At 33.2% G+C, this 26199-nt stretch overlaps 2 protein-coding genes and 1 long non-coding RNA gene across 3 annotated transcripts in view; 1 reads left to right on the top strand and 2 right to left on the bottom strand.

Moving 5' to 3' along the window:
- LOC145732952 (sodium-coupled monocarboxylate transporter 1) overlaps nucleotides 1-2409 on the bottom strand; it is a 32279-nt gene extending 29870 nt beyond the window's left edge. Inside the window, exon 1 of the mRNA XM_081985513.1 lies at nucleotides 2176-2409. The gene's annotated coding sequence lies outside the window, so the exon portion shown is untranslated. The remainder of the gene's footprint in view (nucleotides 1-2175) is intronic.
- Nucleotides 1-26199, top strand: part of LOC145732960 (uncharacterized) — a 49554-nt gene that overhangs the window by 13354 nt on the left and 10001 nt on the right. Inside the window, exons 2-3 of the long non-coding RNA XR_014179093.1 lie at nucleotides 7037-7280; nucleotides 8839-8896. This is a non-coding gene — a long non-coding RNA (uncharacterized LOC145732960). The remainder of the gene's footprint in view (nucleotides 1-7036; nucleotides 7281-8838; nucleotides 8897-26199) is intronic.
- Nucleotides 9561-26199, bottom strand: part of Octalpha2R (alpha2-adrenergic-like octopamine receptor) — an 82231-nt gene continuing 65592 nt past the window's right edge. Inside the window, exons 3-6 of the mRNA XM_081985519.1 lie at nucleotides 19063-19267; nucleotides 16503-16717; nucleotides 11692-12230; nucleotides 9561-11003 (exon numbers count right to left, since the gene is read on the bottom strand). Coding sequence (XP_081841645.1) covers nucleotides 10916-11003; nucleotides 11692-12230; nucleotides 16503-16717; nucleotides 19063-19267 — 1047 coding nt within the window. The 3' untranslated portion in view covers nucleotides 9561-10915. The remainder of the gene's footprint in view (nucleotides 11004-11691; nucleotides 12231-16502; nucleotides 16718-19062; nucleotides 19268-26199) is intronic.

The following is a 26199-nucleotide window of genomic DNA, read 5'->3' as shown; positions in this document are numbered from 1 at the left end:
TTGATAGCCGGATTTCACCATATTTAGCAAGATTAAACCAGTACACTGAAAAACAAATAATGTACGGAACAAACTATTTTCATGTAAATCAGTGCTAATAAAATAGATTTTTATTGCAGCAACATTACTTAAACTGTTATTAGAACTATTAATTATTAAAGAAGTGCGATTCTACCACCTAATATACGCTTTATTACAATAATTGATCACTGTTATTCAGTGCATAATTTGTACTTGTTGAACCTTACGTGCTACCCAGTCAAATTAAAATTTCCATTTATAAACAATTTCCTATTTATAGCCGGGCAATTTCAATTGACGATCTAAAGCACACCTTTTATCACCAATTTCTGAAGGGGTACGAAGGAACAGCATGCAAGACTGCACTTTAGATAGCGCAATGCGAGTTTATGACCAATTCGGCGAAATTTGGTTGGAAATTGCGAGCATTTTATTAGCCGATTGCACTGTTAAATAACCCTCTAACCTAGAGACATCCGAAGATATTTACTTAAAGGTAACAGTAAAAATTAATTGTTATAAAGTTGAAATTTGCTTGAGATTTAATTGCATTTTAGTCGGATTGTCCATTACTACTGAAAGCCAAAGTAGACAGTTTTAACCAATTTTTCGAAAAGGCACTGTAATGATAGTCGGTTTTGAACACTTAAGTTATATTATCAATTAAAAAATTAAATAAATTTTAATTTCCTACTCTAACATGTTTAGGTCAACATGTGCAGCATCACAGCACAGTGGGTAGTTTGTGACTGGTCAAAAAACCAGCTTTCAGTACGCTGCTTTTGTAAAGATCACTTGACACCTGTCAAAATTAGTCACGTGACTTTTAAAATATAATACAATCACTATAATAGTTGAAAATTTGGTAAATTAAATTTAGACAGTTACTAAACTTGAAATTGTAAGAGACATGTCACGTAACTTTGATAGTCTAATTTAGAGATGGGTTTTTAACCATTAAACCATTATGACAGTTGACCATACCATAAAGTAGGGTTAACATGAAAGAACCGGGTTTTTTCGAAAAAACTCTTAGGCCCAAGGTTTTTATAGTTTTCTCCCCATCTCTAGTCTAATTTTTGAGCTTGCAACACTGCAAACGCAAGTAGATACCTGTTAAAACAGTCACGTGGTCATAAAAAGTAGTTTAAACTGTGTGTTTAAGCAGTGAAAATTTGATAAATCAAAGTGAGACAGTTGTAAAAAGTGAGATTTAAATAGACGTCACGTAACGTTGATAATGCCATATTCGGAGCTTGCAACACTGTAAACGTCAGTAAACACCTGTCAAGATCAGTCACGTGTCTTCTAAAATGTAGTATAATCGTTGAAAATTGGCTAAATCAAATTTAGGCAGTTACAGAACTTGAAAATATGTAAGAGACATGTCACGTAACTTTGATAATCTAATTTTTGAGCTTGCAACACTGTAAAAGCAAATAACCTGTTAAAACAGTCACGTGATCATAAAAAGTAGTTTAGACTGTGAACAATTTCAATAATTTAGACAATACAGTTTAAGTGGTGAAAATTTGATAAATTAAAGTGAGACAGTTGTAAAAAGTGAAATTTAAATAAACGTCAAGTGACGTTGATAATGTAATTCGGAGCTGGCAACACTGTAAACGTGAGTAAACACCTGTCAAGATCAGTCACGTAACTTTGATAATCTAATTTTTGAGCTTGCAACACTGTAATGAAGGCTAGTAAACATTTGTCAAAGCAATCACGTGACCATAAATTATAGATACAAATTTAGACAGTTGTGAAGGTTGAAATTGTAAAAAACCTGTCACGTTGATAATGAATGCAATGTCAAAATTAGTCACGTGACTTTTAAAATGTCGTTTAAATATTAAAAATTTGGTATATTGAGACAGTTGTAAAAAGTTAAAATGCCAATATTAGTCAAATAATTCACTTGTTTGACAACGTTGTCTTATACACCAATTTTGACAATAAATTCTGGTGATTCAGAAAAAAATACTGCAACTTTGCTAAACTATACTAACAGATCAAAATTAACTTAGTTAGCGATTGAGTAAAATATAAACAATCACCCTGTACATATGGATTTCAGTATAATATGAATACCTAATAGAGTATATCAGATTGAACCGGTAATAATTGAAAAAGAAACTTTGACACATTTACCTTTATCAACCAAATCGAACTAACATGATTGTGCAAGTTTTATTCCTCGAGTAACAACTTCAAGTCACATTTATCAAGGAACGACACTAAACACCGGCAAACAAACTGAAATAACAACAATAATAACAGACAGCACGTTTCTAAGAATTGCACCGTCTACGATCGAAGTTAATCGGTTTTAAATTACACTAGAAGCCTGACTGAGGCCCATGCAAATGTACAGTAGGATTGTTCGATATTTGCAATAAATAAACAAGTTCCTTACACTAAATGGTACATTCGGTTTGGGTTGAAGAAAGGGAAAGGTTGTTTGTGTGTATGTGTATGAATCAGTATATTGGTAGCATGTGTAGTATTATAGTCAATGCCGTTCAACTCCAAACCATATTATACTGTAATATGCGTAGTTTTGATTAACATTTGAATAGACAATTATTATTCAGATGAAGCGTTAAAGAAGATTCAAGGTTAGATCACACACGTGGTAGATGTATTATAGTTCAAGGCTTTAACTGGTCTAAAGTGTTAGTTTCAGTTTTACTAAAAATACAGGGTGGTCCAGTTTTGATAGCTAATCAAAAAATAAGTTGACTTGCATTGTGTCATTTTTCTGAAAAACGTTTCCTAAGGAAGATACAGTCCTCCAAATTTCAATTTAAAAAATCGTTTTATAGTTTAAAACTGAACATCCAAGACTTGTGAAAGTCCAAATTTGTACTGAATAGTCTAAAAACTTTTTTACTACTAGGAATGGTCTTATGATTCGCTTTCTCAGACTGCCATCCTGGTTGAGTGTCTGAAACTGGCATTCAAGAACTAAAAAAAGTCCGGAAATCAAGACAAAGATTGTATTGTGCATGAAACTCATTTTTTACTACTAAAAATAATATAAAAGTTGACTTTTAATGCTAGAACTGACCTTACTAGGACTAAAGAGTCCAAAAGTATATTTTCAAGACTTTAATTGGTGTACAACTCAATTTTCTGGACTGGACAACAAGTCTAGAAGTAAATTAAATTTTCGGACATTTTATTTCTAAAAATTAGTTCTCAAGACTATTATTGTAGCATTTGGTACCAAAATTTTTTACTTTTATTACTGAAGTAACTTGACTTTTGGAAATAATCTTAAACTCGATTTTTCAGTCTTAAAAAGCACTAAAAACAATCTGAATTTCTTAGAGATGCTACAATTTATTGCACCTATGAGTGTAGAAGTCAATTTAATAGTGAAGAAGCTTGAAATAACATTTTTAAGACTATGGTCAGTGGACACACTGGCTTTTAGGCCTGATAAGTCAAAAACTTTGTAAAAATAGTCTTGAAACTCGATTTGAGGCACTGAAAACAGCCTTAAAACACTAAAAACAATCTAGTTTATTAAGAAATACCCGAATTTTTAGCACTGAGGTGTCTAGAAGTCGATTTAATAGTGACAAAGCTTGGAATGCCATTTTAAGTCTATGAAGAATGTAAAAATTGTTTTTTAAGTTTGCTATGTCAATAACTTGGTGAAGATAGTCTTGAAACTCGATTTTCCAAGCTGAAAGCAGTTTTGAAGCACTAAAAATAGTCCAGAATTCGAAGAAAATGAAAAGCAAAGTAAAAAGCACGAAAAGTTCGTTTTCAAGACAATTTTCATGAATCTAATGTCAATGTCCTGCATCTAAGACTATTTTCAAGACTAAAATATTGAAATTTGTCTTCAAATTATGAAAACTTACTTCAAATGCAAATTTTAAGCTTCTGATGTCACTTTTCATTAGTTCAGTCACATTTTGGGGTTCAAGTCAATTTTTAAGGTTTAAATATATGAATTTGTAGTAACAAACTCTTGAAAAAGCACTTAGTTTTTATGTCTACAAGTCAATTTTCAGTATTAAAGTCTCTCGATTTGCATGAAAAGTCAATTTTCAAAACTAAAGTCTTTCAGTTTGTCTGGAAACTATGAAAACTGGCTACAATAATATTTTTTAAGCTTCTTAAGTGAATTTTCCGTTTCCAAGACAATTTTTAAGTTGGGTTGGGTTAGTTTTGGGGCTTTGACCGTAATAAAGTGCTTGTTCCAAACTTGATCAATATTGCTCCAACGGTCTGACAGTTATGACAAAAAAAACGATTTTTTAAACAGAAATTTGAAGGACTGTATTTTCCTTACAAAGCACTTTTCAGGAAAATGACATAATGAATGTCAACTTATTTTTTAATTGGCTATGGATTGGTGAATTATTGACATTTAAAACTAGACCACCCTGTATAATCAAAAAAAATGTTAGTAGATTTTATGTTAACTACGGCTTGTAATTGACTGCACATGTGGACTTACCATGACACTTTGCACAGGTTTTTTTGCAGACCAAAAATAACGCCATCCACACCATACAAATGTGATAATTGAGTAGTCGTATGACCATACCTACAATTATAAAATTAATGTTTATTCTTTGAGCATTAACATATTTATACGCTTTTTCTCTTATTCTTTATGGGTGTTAGTAGAATGATTTGAATAATTAATGCAGTACAAGGCGGTGCAACCATGGTTAATTTAATTCCAAAAATGTTTTTGAATTTTTTAGTTACAATTACCGGATCGTGCAAAATTTAAAAGCGGTTTCTCTTCAGAGAGATGCTACATTGCATTTATTCTCACAAAGTTGGTGACTAACCAGAGTGTTATAAGTTAATTCTGCTGCATTCCCCCTGTTAACCCAACCCAACCCAAAAACCTGCTCCAGGATATTGAAATAACGTGATTAAAGCCAGAAATGACGTTTTTGGAAAAAGTTTTGTTTGAAACGTGACTGAGTTCACTTTAATAAAACGCAATTCCATATTATAATAATTTGTTCTAATAATCTTGTCATATTTTTTTTTGAGGAAGCCCTAAAATGTATAAAAACAAAATTCTGCAAATTAGGACACTTTTTGAATGTTTTGTGCATTTTTTGGCAGTTTAAGGGCTTTTTTATATAAAAAAAAAACATGTTGTTGGGTTCACATTTAATTGGAATTTAGAAAGTAATATGGGCTGATGCAGTAGAGTGAGATTTCACTATTTGTCCATTCTGCCGGCCCATCGGCGCGTTTCGCTAGATTAGACAAAAAAGAAAATATTGAAATCTTATTACAATGCATAATCGTTTGAAGGAAAAACCTGAATGGTTTGGTACATAATATTGGTGTTGTAAATTTGTTATACCACGATACCCTTCTTAAGGTCTTATATCATCAATGTTGACACCTTTCATGTTATATAACCTAATGCACAAGAAAATAATTTAGGTAAAAAACAGGACAATCTTTACTTTTTTTTTTACAAATCTTGACATGTGGTGAATTACATTTGTTCAGTATTTCAATTTTGAACGAGTGTTATCTGATAATCTGTTTTTTTCTTGCTTCTTTCAATTCTTGTTCTTTTCTTCTCTCTTTGTAACTGTTTTTTCTGTTAATTGTTCTTCTTTCATTCTCTCCTGTCAAATTTTTTTTTATGTGTAGCTGGTTTGAATTCCGCTCGGATATGTGTTTGTTAAAGAAATATAAATATTCACAAAAACTTCCAAGAAAGCAAAGTTTATTAAAAAGTACAAACAACCGTGTCGAGAGCAATAAAATCCAAATTAAAACCCTGAGATGATTGTTCTAAATGTTTAATACCCAAATGTTCATTAAATATCTGTCCACTGACACCTCTTTGTCGTCCTCATTTTATGCATCTATCCAATTTTGAGTGTTTCAGTGCAATTTGACAAAATAACAATTAAGTATTCATACATTATATCTTTCATGAATAATTCATTTTCGACTGAATAATGTGTTCGTCTATTGGATCAGGGCGGAAATGTATTAAGTAAACTAAATCCAATTAACAAGGGATGATTCGTGAAAGTTTACATTAGTTCCCATCAATTATTGTATATAGCCGCTAGCTAATTGGTAACTTACCTGTTTAGATTAATACAAACAAAAGTGTTTTGCTTAGGGCCAATTGCATCGAAATATTTAAAAGCATTAAGTTTTTAAGTGGAGTGTGACATTTTTCACATAATCTGTCACAGTCAAATCACAACTTAGTCTGGGTGAACATATTGAATACGTAAAAACGCAAACAAGTTTGATTCTCGGTTTATAGATCCTATAAAGGGCGCGGTTTTAGGGTTATCATAGATTAATGCAAATGGAATGAAAATATTCTAGTTTGCGGCGCAGCTGGCTCGTTCATTTCCATAAAACAGGCGCAACATATTGACAAACACAGACCCATATACGTTTCGTATTTATTTGCATTTATTCAAACAGTTCATTAAGTTTAAGTGGAACCACAAAGTTTGGAAGGATTTTCATTTGTGTATTCAGTTTAATTTTCGGTTTCACTGTTGACACTTTAGACGATGTAACTAATAGAGAAAAGCCCAATAAAACGCCTTTTTACAGTTTCAGGTCACTGGTGAACGGGGATGGATAGTTATGAATAAATATGCTCCTTAATGTCCTGTCAAATTTGGCACCATGAATCTGTAGATTACTTACATTGTGGTTCCTCCATACATCTACTTGGCATTTGATAATTTCAAAATAGTCCAAATTCCCTTACCTGAATTGTTGCTTTTGATGTGCCTTTTCTCTATCTTTCTCTTGACATTTCCATCTCTGGTAACTAAAGTGTTTTTAAAACAGGAAATAAAACACAAATTAATTTAATTTAAAGATTTATATTTGTAGAATCATTCATATTGGTTATCTTAACCTAAATAATAATTATTAAATTTAATCACGAAAAATGTACACACATAAGTATAGGACAGTGTTACAGGTATTATTATTAATAATTATTTTCTTTTGTTTTTTTTAACAATAGGTCTAAAGACATAACAAGATGAGAGAGGGGAGGAGTTATCGGAGATGCGGGCTCATGCATATCCGTTAACTCGTTCGCACGACAGCCAAACAAGACCAGAACTAGGCCATCGAACGAACGAATTCCCAGTTCTAGTCTCCTCAGCAGTCATTTAGCACCAATAGATTCGTTGCACAAGAAAAAGTCAAATAAAGGCTGTCACGTGCGCCCTCACTCGTGGAAGACTTCCTTCAGAGACTTAAAGGTAAATAAAGGCAGCAAATATATAATTTTTCAATTCTTCTTTGCTGTTCAATTGAACGATTTTTGGAAGAAAGACGATTGTCGAATTATCAAATAATCTGTTGTACTGTGAAGTCAGTTGGTGTGGTCCAGTCCATGTTAAATCTTCAACTGAACAGCATTTGGGTGGTTCTTCAAATGGAAAACTTTTGAAAAAAGTTAACCAATCAAAGCCCCGAATAAATGTTAGCCTCTAAAGGTGTGATGTACTCCTTTACATCTAAAAGCTAATTAATTGTACAACCGATTTTAAATTCACTTTAAAATTCTACGGTTTGATTCCTATTTGTACTGTGAAATTAACTTTTCAACTGGTTTTATTGCTTTGTGACAATTATGTATGATGGATAATCGTGAGTTGATTGGAACCTGAACGTACAAATGTTTTTCAGATGATTTAAAAGAGATTATTAAAGTTAAATTACAAAATGGACCCATGAGAGTTATATTGCAAAATAAAGTCACTAAAACAGTAATTATTATCCAAAAAGTACATAATTGGAACAATATTAAATAAACTGCTGATCAACGGAAACCAAATTGTTAAGCAGGAAAAGTAAACAAATATATAATTAAGTTTATAAAAACTGCATATATAACGTTTTTTCTGACTTGGAAAAAAAAATAATTCAGTTGTCCAGCAGTTTATATAAAAAGACATTAAGTTACGTTTTTCTAAGTTTTCACCTAAACAATTACTTGGCTCTAATAGAGTAAACATCAAACAAAACCAAAAATATTGTCTATTAACAAATGAAACGCGATTACATCATTATTTAAAATTCTATTTTAAGTGAATATTTAAATGACGTTACCTACTATTTACAGTAAATTTACCCGGCGGCAGATTTGGATTTCGTCTTTTTTTGATAAACCTAATTAAAAAGTTTGATTATATCATTATTGTTTGCCTGTACATATTATATTTACATCCAAATCTAGAAAATGCGGTGGCTAAAATATTTACAATACGAACCACCAGGGTAATTATATTATAACCTAAAACATTATGTAGTGTATTGGTACAATTTATTTTCAATATATGACTTTTATTATTTAAGTAAATCGGTTTACACCACAAATTTCAGAATAAAAGCGTTATATTATCACAGTGGTAGTCATTGCTCCATTTTGGTTTGACAAAAATAGATTGATGATGGAGAATCACAATGAGTCAAATTGTTATGCTTTTTAATATAAAATATATTACCTAATATCGTTCTAATTCAATGAAAGATTTTTGTGTGAGATATTTTAAATTTTCAATTGCACCCTGTTTTTCCCAGATACGTTCCACTCGTCTCGAACAAGAGCGAAAATTTTAGTGATTGCAAAATAAAAAGAAAATGTCTACAAATTACAAAATAAGGCTGAAGTGATATGTTGTATTATGTAAAAGCCATGCGAACTAGAATACTAAAAACATTTTCATATTCTCTTTACTGGACATTCTTTGTTGTTGAAAAGAAGAAAAAAATTTACTAATTTTAAAATTTTTAAAATAAGTGTATTTCTTTCAGGTGTTCCAACATGGACCATTGCTAATGAACAGTAAAAAACGAAATACTGCTAATGATGGTAAGTTACTTAAAGTGTAATAGTAAGAAATGTACAGTATTTGAGTAAATCATACGTTAGTAAGCTGAAGGCTGCTTGCACCATCTACTGTGATATACTCAAATGCTGCTGGATTCGCTATGAAAGTAAGAAGTTTCTCAGGATCACACGTTATCGTGATTTTGTGTATATTGTATAGTCTGTTCACGATTTTTTTGGATCTACTCTATGCATGCATTTTAGATTTTTAACAATTTCTTACTAAGATTCAGTTCATAACAGTTTTTCTTTCAATTTCTTAGCAGCGTTGCCAACTAATAGTAGAAATTCGCTTTTTAAGGGCGAATTAAATATAATTAATTTAATTAACTCTTGCAATACTACAAAATTGAAGCCTGCAAGATTCTTTAATTAATTTGATATGAATATTACTGTTTAGTTAAGAATCTCTTAACACCGAGTGTTTGACTGTTTTTGTTTGTTTTTTGGACACCTTGTATATGTTCAAGCGTGAAAAATAAGTTTAAAACAAACATTTTGAGCTTTTTACAGTCGCTGAAATCATTCAACGTCCCTTGAGTAATTAGCCAAAAAATGTCTGACTTGGCGTTTAAAAAGTTCATTACACAGGAATTCCCTGGATAAGGTAGATCCAAAAACATCGTAATCGTTAACAGCCTATAGATGTGTTTGACAAGACAAAAAGAAATAATGATCTAACCAGTATTATAAGAACGAAAATACTTCTGGTGCACTCACCTTTTCCCTTGAACACAAAAAACAACTACTTTGTTAGATATGAGGTTTGATAGTTCAAAATCTATCTAAGCTACAAAACTGTGTTTTACTACAATGTTACCACTAGATCAAATTTATAAATTCTCATGTAGTGATTCTCCATTTTGAAACAAAGACTTCTAATAACAGGAAGATATTAACAATGGTCTAGACGGGACGTAATTGATTAGCAGATCGCGTGATTGTTCCGAATAGAAACTAAACTGGATCCCGGTATTATAACTGCGGTAATAACAATGACCATTCATCCAAGTAATATTTTCTGCGGGATAAACGAAAAATGGCCTAAAGTTTCAGTGAAAAAGTTGGCAATAAGTAGCAATTTTCAACTCTAACAGCAATCGGATTTATTTAATGCCGGAAGGGAACCGTGACTTTTTGAAATGGAAACTTTGAGAAGTAATGCAGAAAGTTGAGAGACGCCAATTTATTTTCTTTCCGGAACAAGCGAGCGAAGGTTGCTTTCTACTATCCCGTATAAGATGAATTAAATATAACATGAGATGAGGATTGTCGAGAGAACAATACGATAGTTATGTTGCAGTACTGATGGACTGTAAATGTCCGCTCATCAATTTGGTCTCAACCTTAATGAAGGGGGAGCTCTTGAAAATGTCAGAAAAGGAGAAATATCACGGGATCTCTTGTGACATACATTTTCATTCCGGTTAAAATGTCCAGCTTCAAAGTGAAAAATTAAAACGGCTTTGCTTCCAGGGATTTAAATAAAGAATTATTCGCGCTAAGGATATCTTTGTCCTCTCTTTTTGACGTTTTTTCCCATCCTGCACTCATACTCAATTTTTTTAAGTAATTTTCTCTGTTTAATAGCGTGACGAGAAAGAAATACAATTTTTATTAGAAACTATTCCGACGCAATGCACGTCGTATTTGAATTGTTGCCAGAAAATATCGAATGCCCCCAAGATTAAAGGCTTTTCAAGCGTGAGTGCTGTTGTTCACAGACCCCATATATATTATTTTTGCGCCCGAATTCCCGTTTGATTGACATGCCCTTAATATGCCTTTTCTGAACTTCATATCAAAATCGCATTAAATTTGCAGTCCACCAGTACTCAACAGTCATTTCTACTAAAGGTAATGAAAATAGATTTTTCTCAGAGTCAGTATTACTTATTTTGATGATTATTAATGTCTATAGAGGGCGCTCGGTGCACTGCGGTACTGCGCAGTTCGAACCCGTCGACTTACGCATTCGTAGCAGCACACGTAAGCTAAACATCACTTGAATAAAATTCTTCTAAACGCCCTTCGGAAGTCCTTATTGAAGATGGTGTAAATGGCTGGATTTAACGCCGAATTCATGTATCTGGAAAATGTTAATCATGTGGTTGATTCTTCTAAGGATCAGTTGTTTCACCTCCGGATAAATTTATTCTTAGAATAACAGAAAAGTCTGGTTTTACGGGTACTATAGAAAATATGTTTGATATAAAATTATTCTGAAGTGAAAGTACTGGCCCTAAATGCATTTTGTCATAACTAGAGATGGCTCAATGTAACTTGTAACGGAAAACGCACATGTAAGTTCAAAACAGCATATCTGTGGAATACATCTTTATTAACAAACTATTATATGGCCGGTACTTTCATCTCTGGATAAATTTAATCTTAGAATAATTCTATAGAAAAATTACCAAAGCCCAAACTCATATGGGCAGTTTTTAATTCTTGTGGTTGGAAAAACGCGGACCACTTTGAGGAACTGAACTAGCTCTGACGTTTAATGACAGTCACCTGACAGCTGTCAAAACTCATTAAACAGTGCCGTGAAACGGTAGTAAAATGTCTTTAACGCCAGAACTGGCAAATTTGGCCCCATGAAGCTGTAAACACAACTTACATTGCAATTTCTCACAGAAACACATCTATTTGATATTTTCTACTGTCAGGTCACTGATGTTTTGACAGTTATGACAGTTGTAGTGTTTGTATTAATTATTTTCTGATAATTTTCCATCTCTAGTTATAACTTTTGAATTGTTGTGAAAACTTACCCTAACCAGAAGGCTGTCGAGAAGGCTATGTCAGGAATTGTACAGACCAGTCTTAATATGTACATAAAGAAAAACGGGAGCCAACACGCTATAAAAGAACCCATAATGAGTCCCAGAATTAAGGTGGCCCTTTTTTCTTTTTTCCTAGCTATTCGTCTTTTTTCCCTTTCGGGGTCTCTTGGTTTTTGCACTCGAGGCACTACATGTTCGACCACCGGTTTACTTTCTGCCCCGTTGCTTTCTCCACTTTTACCCGATTTCTTTTCGTCAGTCCGGCGATTTTTCGAATGTTTGGCACGCCCGAATATCGGTTTACACAACCGCAACTTTAATGGTTTCACTGCGGTACACTGAGCCACCACCCCGCTATCCGAACTGCTCGGATCGAATTCGCTCACCATGTCGGTGTCGATGCCCATGGAGGGTTGTCGGGCTCTGGCTAAGGCCGCAGCTTGCTGTTGTAACTCACCATTTACTGATAACGTGGAACCTCGAAACTGACATGCAGCGAGTGTGTTAGGTCTTGATTGAGTGAAAACCTGCAAAAATTAAAAGGCTTGACTTAACTTGATTAAAATCTTTGAAACAAAATACTGTTTTTAAGTAACTATACAATCAACTCCAGTTCGATTGGTAATCAAAACGTAATTGATTAACGTGTGTTTAACATAAGCACTTTTTGCAGCATAAAATCCGTGGGTTAACGATAACAACTCCAAATAATTGCCCACTCGAGTAAGCTTTTGCGAGATCAAACAGAAAAGGGTAAATTATTTCTCACTTTCCAGCAAAACCAATCCACAACTCAAAATACGACTGTTTGTTTTGCAGATAAACCACTGATATTGTTAAAGCACGTTCGAACCGTGGAGGTAAACATCGAGTTATGAAATTCGGTTCTTTTAGCCAAATAGTATAAACAAACAAGAGTTGCTGTTTTAGGACGAAACTAACAGTTATGCGTGGAAGTCGAATAGGCAAGGATGCAAAGTAAATTTGCTAATCTGCTTAACTTTAAAAGGGGTAAAAGCAGTGGCATGGCCCGGTCTAGATAAGAGAAAGTTTTAGTTCAGGTCAACAGTATGGTATATCAACTGTTTTAATATTCAAATTGAATTTCCTTTAACCGCAAAAAACTAGCAACTTTTAATTTTCTTTTTCAGCTTTATTACAAAGTTCAGGTCAACCTCAATGTTTGAGCACTCTTTCAAATTTCGGTCTAAGACCAATAAATATCGTATCCGAAAACGAAAACCTAAGCCTCCCATCAATCCTTACTCAAACTGTCGCCTGGGGATAATGTTAATGGGATTCCGGTGGTTAAACGACCACTGCAGACAAATTTCTTTGACCTTCTTCGTTCCTTTCAGGTTTTGGGTCACATTTCAAATAACAAACCTAAAGAAAGCAGTTAAATATTTTCACTAGTAAAATTGTATCAAATATCGAAGTGAAACGAGCTGCAAGTATATACAAGTGCAATGGAAGCAAACATAATATCTTCGTGTATACGAAAAGATCAAACATTGCTGTGTAACATTATTTTATTTCACGACGAAATTGCATATCCTTATGCTTTGCTCTTGGTATTTCCATGGGTAGTGAATCAAACGTTTTTGTTTCTTATCTGGTGATCATCAGAGAGTGCTAATTCTCCATGTACATACAGCTTGTGCTTGATATATTCTTAAATAATTTGATATGCATTGCTTGAATAATATATAAAGCCATCATGGGCCTGCAATAAGTTCAAGTAATCCATATACGCAGTCGGAATTATATGGCCTCACCTGTTGAGCTTGTTATAAATTACGGCAGGAAAGCCACTAGGAAATTGGATTTAGACTGTAAAACCGCCGTTTAATAATTTTTGGGTGCATATTCTTACAATTGAATTTCTGCTCCATAACATTCAGTCTTGCAAGTTAATAACTACAAGAGCGGCGTATTTATATGTACTGTACAGGAAATTATGCATAGGAACTCAATGGTGTGGAGAGAGAACTATTGGAAATCAATGTTTGTCCAAAAACTTTTCATACCGATACCATCAGTAAAAAAGTTTTATTTGTAGGCACAAAAAGCCAAGAAAACAGCCAAAAAAGTAAATTTCTTTACTCCTGGTAGAGAATCTTTTTTTGATAGAAAATCACATTTGATACTACTTTAGACGTATTTTGGCGTCAGTGTTTACAATGCTTGGCTCATTTTAACTCATTCTGATGAAAAAGGATGGTTTGATAGTTGTGACAGTTATCACGTGACCTTAAGGCATTTATCCAATCTGATGGTTACGTCAAAACTGTCAAAAAAAGCCCCTTTCAACAAATCAACAGAAATTGAACATTTTATTTTGATAACTCTTACGTCCTGAATGAGGCCTCGTTTGACAGTTGTTACGTAATTGACATATGTCACGTGACATCAAGAAAATTTCTAAGCTAACAGCTACATCACAAATAATGTCAAAAAATGCTTCCATTAAAATATAAAATCCATTTAACGCTTAACAATTCAAAGGCCATTGAAACTTTCACTTTCACAGCTCTACGTCCTGAATGAGACTCAGTTTGATAGATGTGACATATCTGACAGTTATCACGTGACATTAAGGCAATTTTCCAATGCCTCTATGTTACTACAACTTAAAACTCAGGTTAATAAAGTCGCCAAAATACGCCTTTTGTCTTCTAGTAAAAGTTTAATGGACCAACCCTTTTATGAACAAACGTCTAAAAATATTGCTGCTGGGGGGTTTTGCCATGAATACGAAATTGATGTCCTGATAGCAGCGCTACACAAAGTAGTATCCCAGTATTAAAATTCGCCTATAATGGGTGTTTAAAAAAACTGACAATAGAACGTCATTGTATCGCAAAATTCGATTTGAACTTAGCAGTGCGAAAAGTGAAAAAAGCAATTATTGCGTGTTGTTGGAACAATCCGACTCAATCATATGATGTTACCTGGATAACAATAGGATTTGTTCAAATTATTAAAGCTTTAATTACAGTAGCCCCTGGCGGCAAAAAGTCAAATTCATTGTATTTAAAATATATGACAATTCAGTGCCATGTCGATCGGGTTTCCCCAAATTAAACCACATTTCGTATTCACCCCGATGGAAAAAAAATGGGTTGGATTTTAATGGCATGAAAAGTAAGTGGGGTTTTGGGATTTAAAGGCGCAAGCTTTTTCACAAATACGTTTCGAAAAGGGAGAACAATATTAGTTAATTGGTTGTTGGGGCTAAACCTAAATACAACTTTATGAGAATAGTTTATATTGATTGATTAATCAACGGTTTTTTCGGATAAAACCAGGCAGCTCTTTTGAGGATAAGGCGTAAATATTTTGAACGTTTACATACCAAAGCTATTTTCCATTAAAACTTGTGTCCAAAAAAACTTTAGTCCTCACTTAAGTGGACCCAACTGAATTGTACACTATCAAACATCGGACAGAAGTTAACAAAAACGAAATTCTCTCTATTCGTATTTTTGGTCTCGCCTCTATCCGACCTCCAATGTTGGTGTCAACAACCAAGTTTCAGGTAGAAGACCGTTTGCTTCCACTCCTAATACGTTATTGATCGGAAATAATTGAAATGGGAAAAAACTTGACGCGTGCAGAGAATATTAGTAAAGTTAGAGAAGTAGCTTATGGAAAGGCAAGTCCTTAGTTTAAAAAATTGCGTTGGTGCAATCGGATTGCATGAGAAAAACATTGTTAAGTGCTCGCACTTTATGCAAATCATTGAAATGATAACGCAAAAATATAAAAGCAAGCAGCAACAGAAATTAACGGGCACGTCAGATTCAGCAAAATCTCATGGCTCAGTAAGCTTGCGGCTCAGCGTAAACAATCCAGATGTATGTCAACATTGCTGCTGATTAATGAATTCGATAATACCAGCAAGACGTAATTGGGTCAGATTTTTCCGCAATTACACTGCAATCATTAATATTCACTGCTTTGTTTTCATATTAATTGTCAACAATAAAATTATTGGTTGCATGTTTTAGATTTGGGAGTCAATTTTAGTCACTCTCAGAAATAAACAGCACTCTAGTACGTGAAAAAAGTAATAGAATATGTTTTGCCGCATACCTGAATTAACTAAATTTCCTTTCTGAACAAGAAATGGTAACAAGGCTTTTGATATGTAGTACATGCTAAATTACTTCCTGAAATTTTTCAAATTTCAACAATGCACAAAAAGACAACTAAATTATTTTCAACGCGACCCAATTTTTTTATCAAGAGTCAAACTGACGAAATAACACTTTTTATAGTATTCATAAGTGAGACTGCAATCACGTATGGTTTAAGTGGGCATTTTATTCCACCTGTAAACTTTGCATATGAAAGTAAATGCTCAAGATTTCTAAGTATTCCCCACGAATTTAAATCAACTTTCCGAGCAATAGAAAGTGTATAAAGGAAGGAGGAATCTCATCTAAGTTTAAAAGCCTTCGAAGCTGTAGAAAAGTTTTATTGAATTTTAATTTGCACCTGAACTACCTAAGTGCAATTCTTCTTAAATAAAGTTTCTTAATTTTTTAAAAAGTTTTCCGCCCCACTTTTGAAAAGCCTACTTCGAGGCGACATAATTTATTCCCTGCTCGGTGATTGATAAAGGTTATTGTTTGAGTACGGCTTAACACAAAATCTGAGTTTGGCCGAAATTGCAAAACCTTCAAAAAGCGTGACGTCGATACATTATTGTCTAAATGGGGTACCGAAAGTTGAGACGTAAACAGATAAGCCAATCCAGGAAGGAATCGATCATTTACCCAAAAATATTTTACCTTTAACGTATCCTTTTGTTCCTGACCGTCTTGCTGATCGTTGGCGTTATCGCTGGTCGAAATATCGCTGGCCAAATCGCACGTGACCGTTGGAATTGCGATGGGAACAGATGCTGCAGGTGGCGCTTCTATGGTGGCAATTTGTCTTTCCCCCTCCCGTGGTGAACTATTGCTATTTCGATCAACAGAGGCACTTGCTTCGACCGTGTTATGTCCTGAAATTATCATATATTCATCAGTACATGCAGTAGAATATTTTTTCAATATTCTTTCTCATCACTAAGTTATTTTGTTATAACTTATATTCTTTCTCATCACTAAAAATATGGCTTTGCCACAATTCAGGCAATGGAAATTTGGATGACTGATCTTGGCGTTTTAAACTCGAGTAAAACCTTCACAAACTTGGAAAAATGTAAGTTTTTCAGACTCTAAACACCTTCTTCACGTGGAAAATTACATTAAAATCAACGTTGCCAAAGCCAGACCTCTTAGTCACTTTGGTAACGTCGAAAAGCTCAAGAAGCTTTGAAGTCATGGGATTGGAAAAACGTGGACCACTCTGACGAACTAAACTAGCAACGTTTAATGATGATGATGAGAAATACATCTACTTGGAATTTTATAATTTCTAAATTCCATTGTCTTTAACTTTGCTTTTGATGTACTTTTTCTTCAACATTCTCTTAATTTACATTTTCTCCAAAAAACATTTCTAAAAATTCTCTAACAAAGACTAACATGTACAGTATTTTTAAAGACAAATGATGATTTGGAAATGATTTAAAAAGAGTATTTCTTTGCGTTGATTCTAGTAAATATTAAGCAACTCTTTGGCTCTCAAACACCGACATTCGGATTTTTCTCTATTTTCCGAGTAGAAATATTTCAGCATTTTTCTCTTTCCCTCTGAAAATAACACGGTTTATTGCACAAGGTCAAATTTTATACTCTTTGCTCTAGCCAGATATTTGTTCACATATACGGTGGAATATTTTACCAGCTGAAGAAACACTTTTATTGGACATTTTCGCGTTTAATAAGATTGTGATTTTGTTGTTCGATATAACAACGTTAACAGCCAGCAACAAAAGTAATTACAAGTGGTGTATAACACTTTTTCTTTAACGTCTTTTTTAATGGTCGCGGATAATTTATAACTTTCCAGCCAAACTCGTTAATCCAGACTATGAAATTACCGGACTTTAAAGACGACTATAAAATATCCTATTAGAGACTTAATTTGATTGAAAACTGCACCTTAGAGGGAGAGAAAAAACAACTCACTCAAATTAGTTTACAATTTTACGACTTTATACTGTTTCAAAGTACAGGATGTCCCACGACGAAAGACATCGATTAAAATTGGAAAAAGTATAAATAGGAGTGTTTTGAAAATTTGGCAGGATACTGATGTCGGCATGCCCAATCTAACTAAAATATTTTCAAGATGGTTACACTTCCGTTTATACCGGACGTCGATCACAACTTTCTTATTTTAAATAGAACACCCTATATATTATTACATATTTGGATTCCTCACAAAATTCTGACCAACTTTTGTGTACAATGCCCTATGCCTATCTCTAGCCGTTTTCGAAATATTTGATGTTTTTCCAAAAAAGTTGCAACGCTCAACATATTTTTGTACTCTGTCATAACCGTATTTTATTTTGCAATGAAACTTTGGGTTATTGTAAATAAAGGATCGTTTTATTAAACTGAGGGTGCGTAATGACTCATTTGTATACAGGGTCGTCAAAAAAAATCATAAACCTGCCACTAAAAAAAAATGAAAAATTTCAAGTTTTTTAAATAGAAACCCACATCGTCAACGTCATAAAAAATGTGGGTTTCTATTTAAAAAACTTGAAATTTTTCATTTTTTTTAGTGGCACGTTTATGATTTTTTTTTTGACCACCCTGTATACAAATAAGTCATTACGCACGCTCAGTTTAATAAAACGATCGTTTATTTACAATAACCCAAAGTTTCATTGCAAAATGAAATACGGCTTTGACAGAGTACAAAAATATGTTGAGCGTTGCAACTGTCACTTTTTTGGAAAAACATTAAATATTTCGAAAACGGCTAGAGATAGGCCGAGTCAGAATTTTGTGAGGAATCCAAATATGTAATAATATATAGGGTGTTCTATTTAAAATAAGAAAGTTGTGATCGACTTCCGGTATAAACGGTCATCTTGAAAATATTTTAGTTAGATTGGGCATGCCCACGTCAGTATCCTGCCACATTTTCAAAGCTCTCCTATTTATACTTTTTTCAATATCAATCGATGTCTTTCGTCGTGGGACACCCTGTATTGTCAACAAAATGGAATTTAAATGCCCGTTACTTTTGATTTTGATAAAATGTGTAAATCATGCATTTGCCTCAATCTGATCACAAACTAGGGTTTATGCAAGCAAATACTGTACATGTGGACTTACCATCATTCTCGTATCATTCCTACAGAATAATTCCAAACTTACCATCGACCCGATTAATTTTCATACGTATAACTTAAGACAAAAGCCAAGAAATTATTGTTGTGCTTACCATTCTTCACTGAAACTCCTTTAGGCGAATTTGTAAAGCTAGTTTGTGCGTTCGCTGCCGGCTTTCGAGGAATTTTACGAATCCCTCTTCTCGCCCTCGCCTTGGCTGCGAAATATATTCGGATGTACACGAATACCATGATACACGATGGAATGTAGAACGACCCTAACGCTGAATACAGGACGTAGCCCAATTCTTCACTTAACTGAAACAGAAAATATATTTATTAATATCTTAAATACCTACTAGGTTTGAGAAAAAGAGTATTATTTTTCAAATCACAAGTTTTCATTCTACTTTATTAAATTGTGACCTAAGTTTTCCAAGCAACAGCGATACAGACAATTCGCTCGATTTAACACGATAAAACTTTGATGAATGTTGGAAACGTGTTCTCGACATGCTGGGATTTGCCGAGAAATCGATGAGATTTAATGCCAGAGGACATTTAATTCAGGTTTTCACTGCCAAGCTACCAGCAAACTAAACCATCACACTTTTAAACAGTCCTCGTAACTATTTAAGCACCCACAAAGAAGTGAGATGATTGATGTTTTTGATAGCAGAGCTAAGTGTTTCAAAAGCCTAAGGCTTTGAAGATTGTCAAATTTCTGAATTGACTTGGAAAAAACGTTGGATAACAAATGATATAAGCTGAGAGTATTTTACCTGAACAAACAAAAAATTGTGGGAATAAAAAATTTACACTAAATCAAAGTGACGAGGGACAGATAAGCCGTTTTTACAATATGTTTTCTTTTTGGCTTTTCTAATCTATTTACCAGCAGTATTTTTGACCCTCACATTTTATATTGTATTATGCCTTGTAATAATTCAGGATTGACTTTTTTGTCTGATTGTTAAGTTAATTGCATACAAATTTCCCTAATATAATTAAAAAAATTCTAGCTTTTAGAGGAAAACTGCTGGTTACATAAATAATAATTAATATCAAAATAAACAAGTGAACGAAGCGTAAATACCTTTAATTACATTGGGAATACAATAGTTTATTATTTGATAAATGTTCATTGGGTGCAAATTCATTCATTGCAATAAATTTATTTAGTTGTGGTTATGTTTAGCTTAGCACTTTTGTAAAGACAATAATTACTGATTTAGTTCAACTTCAAAACATTTCCAAATTTCAACCAATCCAAAATACTTCTGCACCCAATAAGCGTATAGGAATACTTTCAGTTCAGTTTCTCGAAATGGATTATAATTACAAACGTACGTATTGCTATCCCTGAGAATTTTATTTCCCTAGAAACTACTCTCCCTAGAAAATATGGACCTTTATTATGTTTTATGAGTTACTAGTAATAAAACCATCAAACAACTTTTATGTTTAAAATTAATTGGGATAAACCGCCTCCTCAATTTGCTTCTGAGAGGAATCGTCTTCAATTAATTTCAGAAGCATTCGCTATTTGACTGACTAATTTGCTGTGCTCTATTTAATTGTCTAGCCACAATATAAGAGGCTTTGTTATGTACTATGCCAGACATTTACTTTCATGTCTACATTAAGTAAATTTCATATAACTGGCATGGTTTGTAGTTTAGAGCAAATGTGCTTTTTTCAGAACGTACGAATGGAAAGCAACTCATTTACTTGTATGTTCTGCAAAGTAGGTTAATGTTATTGTTTTTTAATGTAAATATTTCTTCATCACTTTACATTAAATCCTGAAAATGCGAATACTGTGAAAATTTGCTAATGAGATGAAAAGGCAGTAGTAAAAGCTGAAATCGTAATAAAATACTTGTCATTAAGATGGAAAGTGCAATTTTTAAGGTTCAAAAATAGTCACGTGACCAGAAAAGGCAGTGTGTACTGTGAAAATCACTAAATTAAGTTAACTATTCCTATTTGTGTTAAAAAGTCCTCTGAAAACGTTTATATTCGTTTCAATTGCCTGTTTCTCGAAGCTCTATTACCGATTGCAAACAAAAACACGTACGAACATTTGATTGATTAATAATTTGCCCGAATAATGGCGAAAAAGGCTTGATGTCGACTAGATTGGTCCATTATTGGAAATAAGGGTTTTTTGCGTGCCTTTCACGAGTCCTCTTACAGGCTCAGACAAAATTGTTATTTGCTGATTAACGCGGGAGAACAACTTTTTGACATTACTAGTTCAGACGTAGCACTTATACAGGGTGGTCCAGTTTTAAATGTCAATAATTCACCAATCCATAGCCAATTGAAAAATAAGTTGACATTCATTATGTCATTTTCCTGGAAAGTGCTTCCTAAGGAAAATACAGTCCTTCAAATTTCTGTTGTCATAACTGTCAGACCGTTGGAGCAATATTGATCAAATTTGGAACAAGCACTTTATTACACGTTATTACGGTCAAAGACCCAAAACTAACCCAACCCAACTTAAAAATTGTCTTGGAAACGGAAAATTCACTTAAGAAGTTTAAAAAAAATATTATTGTAGCCAGTTTTCATAGTTTCCAGACAAACTGAAAGACTTTAGTTTTGAAAATTGACTTAGAAAAGATAAAAATTTCAGAAGCTTAAAAATTGTGTTTGTAACCAGTTTTCATGCAAATCGAGAGACTTTAATACTGAAAATTGACTTGTAGACACAAAAACTACTTTTTCAAGAATTTGTTACTACAAATTCATACATTTAAACCTTAAAAATTGACTTGACTGAACTAATGAAAAGTGACATCAGAAGCTTAAAATTTGCATTTGAAGTAAGTTTTCATAATTTGAAGACAAATTTCAATATTTGAGTCTTGAAAATAGTCTTAGATGCAGGACATTGACATTAGATTCATGAAAATTGTCTTGAAAACGAACTTTTCGTGCTCTATACTTTGCTTTTAATTTTCTTCGAATTCTGGACTATTTTTAGTGCTTCAAAACTGCTTTCAGCTTGGAAAATCGAGTTTCAAGACTATCTTCACCAAGTTATTGACATAGCAAACTTAAAAAACAATTTTTACATTCTTCATAGACTTAAAATAGCATTCCAAGCTTTGTTACTATTAAATCGACTTCTAGACACCTCAGTGCTAAAAATTCGGGTATTTCTTAATAAACTAGACTGTTTTTAGTGTTTTAAGGCTGTTTTCAGTGCCTCAAATCGAGTTTCAAGACTATCTTTACAAAGTTTTTGACTTATCAGGCCTAAAAGCCAGTGTGTCCACTGACCATAGTCTTGAAAATGTTATTTCAAGCTTTCTTCACTATTAAATTGACTTCTACACTCATAGGTGCAATAAATTGTAGCACCTCTAAAAAATTCAGACTGTTTTTAGTGCTTTTTAAGACTGAAAAATCGAGTTTAAGACTATTTCCAAAAGTCAAGTTTCTTCAGTAATAAAAGTAAAAAATTTTGGTACCAAACGCTACAATAATAGTCTTGAGAACTAATTTTTAGAAATAAAATTGTCAGAAAATTTAATTTACTTCTAGACTTGTTGTCCAGTCCAGAAAATTGAGTTGTACACCAATTAAAGTCTTGAAAATATACTTTTGGACTCTCTTTAGTCCTAGTAAGGTCCGTTCTAGCATTAAAAGTCAACTTTTATATTATTTTTAGTGGTAAAAAATGAGTTTCATGCACAATACAATCTTTGTCTTGATTTCCGGACTTTTTTTAGTTCTTGAATGCCAGTTTCAGACATTCAACCAGGATGGCAGTCTGAGAAAGCGAATCATAAGACCATTCCTAGTAGTAAAAAAGTTTTTAGACTATTCAGTACAAATTTGGACTTTGACAAGTCTTGGATGTTCAGTTTTAAACTATAAAACGATTTTGTAAATTGAAATTTGGAGTACTGTATCTTCCTTAGGAAACCTTTTTCAGAAAAATGACACAATGCAAGTCAACTTATTTTTTGATTAGCTATCAAATGGTGAATTATTGACACTTAAAACTGGACCACCCTGTATAAGTTCTAGTTTTGGTTATGTATGTATAGTTAGCATTTTAATTACTAGTGTCCAGCGTCTGTAGTAATTACTTCCATATTTCATTTCGCTTAAGCCATCTGTTTCCTTCTTCCGACAAATTTACGTGTAATAACAAGGATCCAACGGTCAACCTTGCAAAATGCGCCCCATTTATTTTCCTACAAATTATTTTGTGGGCCAAGCAATTTACCTTTTAGGTCAGAGTAAATTCCATATATTCCAACGGCACAGAAGGGTATTTCGAGCACTTTGAGGTGCCAAAGATGTTTTGAATTTTTACGTGCGGTATTTTCAATACATAGCTGAACAGAACGACGACAGAATGTCTTAGTGTTCGGTTGGTTGCAAAATTTAGCTTAGATTATTTTCTTCCTATCAATTTTGACCAATCGCTATCAAGAATTAGTATAACAAATGTAAATTTTAAGTGGAAAAATCACTTAACAACTGTCAACTTAGCTGTCAGCAGTTTTTCCAGAAAAAAATTAGAAAAAATTTCACACTCCTCACAGCAACATAAAGAATAGTGTTACACTTTCTAGCTTGAAAGTTATTGTTCTTATTGTTTTAATTAAAATAAAATGTTTATTTAACTCAGGAAATAATCTTACCAAATATCCCTCGTGCATCTAATTTTTCCTATGAAAAAATTGGAATACTCGTTTCTAAGTAATTTCTTTTTTCCGAATTTTTCCGAAAAAATTAAATGCACTAGGGATATTACCCCCGATTATTTTTTACACAAAACGTTATTTTCAAAATGGCATTTTCGAACCCCTTTTTAAATTTATTACAACAATTCAAGATTAAACTGTTCTTGAATGTAATTTATTACTCAGGGAAAACCGCCGATCTAAACCGCATTTCATTTTATGGGTTAGAACGGCAGAGTAAATCGATTTCCTTGAAAAGATATGTAAACATAGGAGAATGCTTTCAATAAAACCGATTGAAACTTTAAAAACTTTTAATATAAATCTTCCAAAAATTACCCATTATTATTCAGTCTGATGGTAAATCACAGCACTGTCAGTGAGTGAATCACAAACTAGGTGGACTTATAGTATCTTTTTCCACTTGACATACAATAGCAAACGTAGAGTGAATTTATAACAGCCATTGACATCAAAGCTGCACCGTTGCCATTGAGTTTGAGTGAGAAGTTTTACTGTGCTATAGAAATGTTGCATTAAGCGAGCAGACAGTTCATTTGTCAATTCAATGAGATTTCAGTGCGCTAAACAATAAACACATTTTTGGGTACGTATCAAAAATTAAATTATTGTAGTATACGTGATGACATTGGAACTGTGGAAGGTAAAAAATTTAATCTTTCCTTTATATCCAGTCAAAATTCAGTTCCCGGACGATTCATAAATTATGTTCACAATTTCTGTTTCAGACACAACATTAAATCCCACGGCTACCAGTTGGATTTACAGGTCTAACGTAGAGCTGAATCCAATTTAGGGAACAGCGTTTTATGGTCGGTTATGAAAGGCCAAAGGCGTAATTTAAATTGTAAGACAAATTTTGTGGAGGCTAATCTCTATTAATTTTAATTTAAAAGAAAACTACTGAATAAACTTTCAAAACTTATACACCAGTGTACCCGAGTGTGGAATCCTAAACCTGCGAGGGTTGTTTCTAACATTCATATCCTCCCTGAATTGATCTCATGGGAAAATACTCCCAATTTCAGAAACATCATTTTATTCACGGGCGAAAGCTTTCGTTGTTTGCATGCTTCGCTTTATATATTGTTTTTCATCGGTCCACGAATGATTTTAAATGAGAAATGAGGGCCGTTCTAGTCGAAATTGGACCAATTTAAAATCTTGTTCTCCGTATACGAAACGTGTTTTGCATAGACAGTTACGAGCATATTTGGATTTCGATTTTGGGTGGCCTGCTGCTGACCACCGTTTTCCCTCCAAAGTTATCTATTAATGAGGTGGTATTAAGTGAAGCATCAACTATTCCCGAGGCGTAAAATATTGAATTGGACTTAGGTGAACATGAAAGCATAGTTTGAGAGATTCTCTCTGTTGGAGCCATTTCTCGCCCTGTTGACATTAAATTTCAAAGGGCGACTGGTCCTTTAATTAATTACGCATTGGAACTGACCGCATTCTCTTAACAATATAATATTGATTTGGGTGGAAACAAACAGAATGAAAATTCATATTTAATACAGTTATTTGACAGGCTTTATTAAAATTTTACATTTTGTTTTGGTGATGGCAATAAAATGTCCCTTCTGACATTATTACATTTTTAGCTTTTGCTTCAAATTGATAAAGGTTTAATGAATCTTTTGGTTGACGGTGACTTTTTAGCTTGTTTAGCTTTGATATTGCTGTTTTTCATCTAAATGTTTTTTTGGACTATGACTGACCAAAGAAAAAAAGCAGCCAAACTGAGAGCTGCTTTTCGACTATTTTTTGAAACTACATTTGTCAATTTGTAATTTTACAAATAAAATTTAACGTCTGAGAAAAATTTTAAGATTAAAACTGCATTATTTAGGGTCCGGTGATGGTTTTAATGTTAAACACAATTTGGACTTTGACAGAGTTGTGTCCTATCAGCTGTCAAATGTCAATAACCTGTTACTAATACAGGGTGTTACAAATTCGATGCATTACCATTGCTTAATTGCTTGCGTTATATGGAGGCAAAGTTGTGCATTTTAATGCTAAATAATTTGGTAAAACTACTTCCGGAGATATCCGACAAAATTTTAATTATTATTTATTAAATTTTATTGATTATTTTGGACAATCAATGGCACCTTCTGGAAGCACTTTTTTATGCTCTTCAAGAAAGTAGTTTTAGTTTTCAGTTCCGACGTTTCCGTTTTTAGATACCATCTTCAATTTCAATTTTTCAAATACGGACCTGAACTTGTTATTTTATTTTTTAGTAGCTACATAAAATAGAATTTTTTTCGGTTTTTGTCGTTTTACCAAAATGTTTAGCAAATAAAATGCGCAACTTTGCCTCCATTTAACTAACGCTTAATTTAATCAACTATAGTTTCTGAGATAGCAATGCTAATGCATCGAATTTGTAACACCCTGTATAGACATTGATTATTTATTTATTCTTTGATCAGCGCCATTTGATAGTTCTGTCATTAGTGTCATCAGTCAAACAGTTTGTCGATGCTGACGTAACGGCAGAATTAG

The sequence above is a fragment of the Ips typographus genome, linkage group LG8, assembly GCF_016097725.1.
Source record: "Ips typographus isolate SLU linkage group LG8, UJ_Ityp_2.0, whole genome shotgun sequence".
NCBI classification, from domain to species: Eukaryota; Metazoa; Arthropoda; class Insecta; order Coleoptera; family Curculionidae; genus Ips; species Ips typographus.
This window is presented reverse-complemented; position numbering and strand designations above follow the sequence as displayed.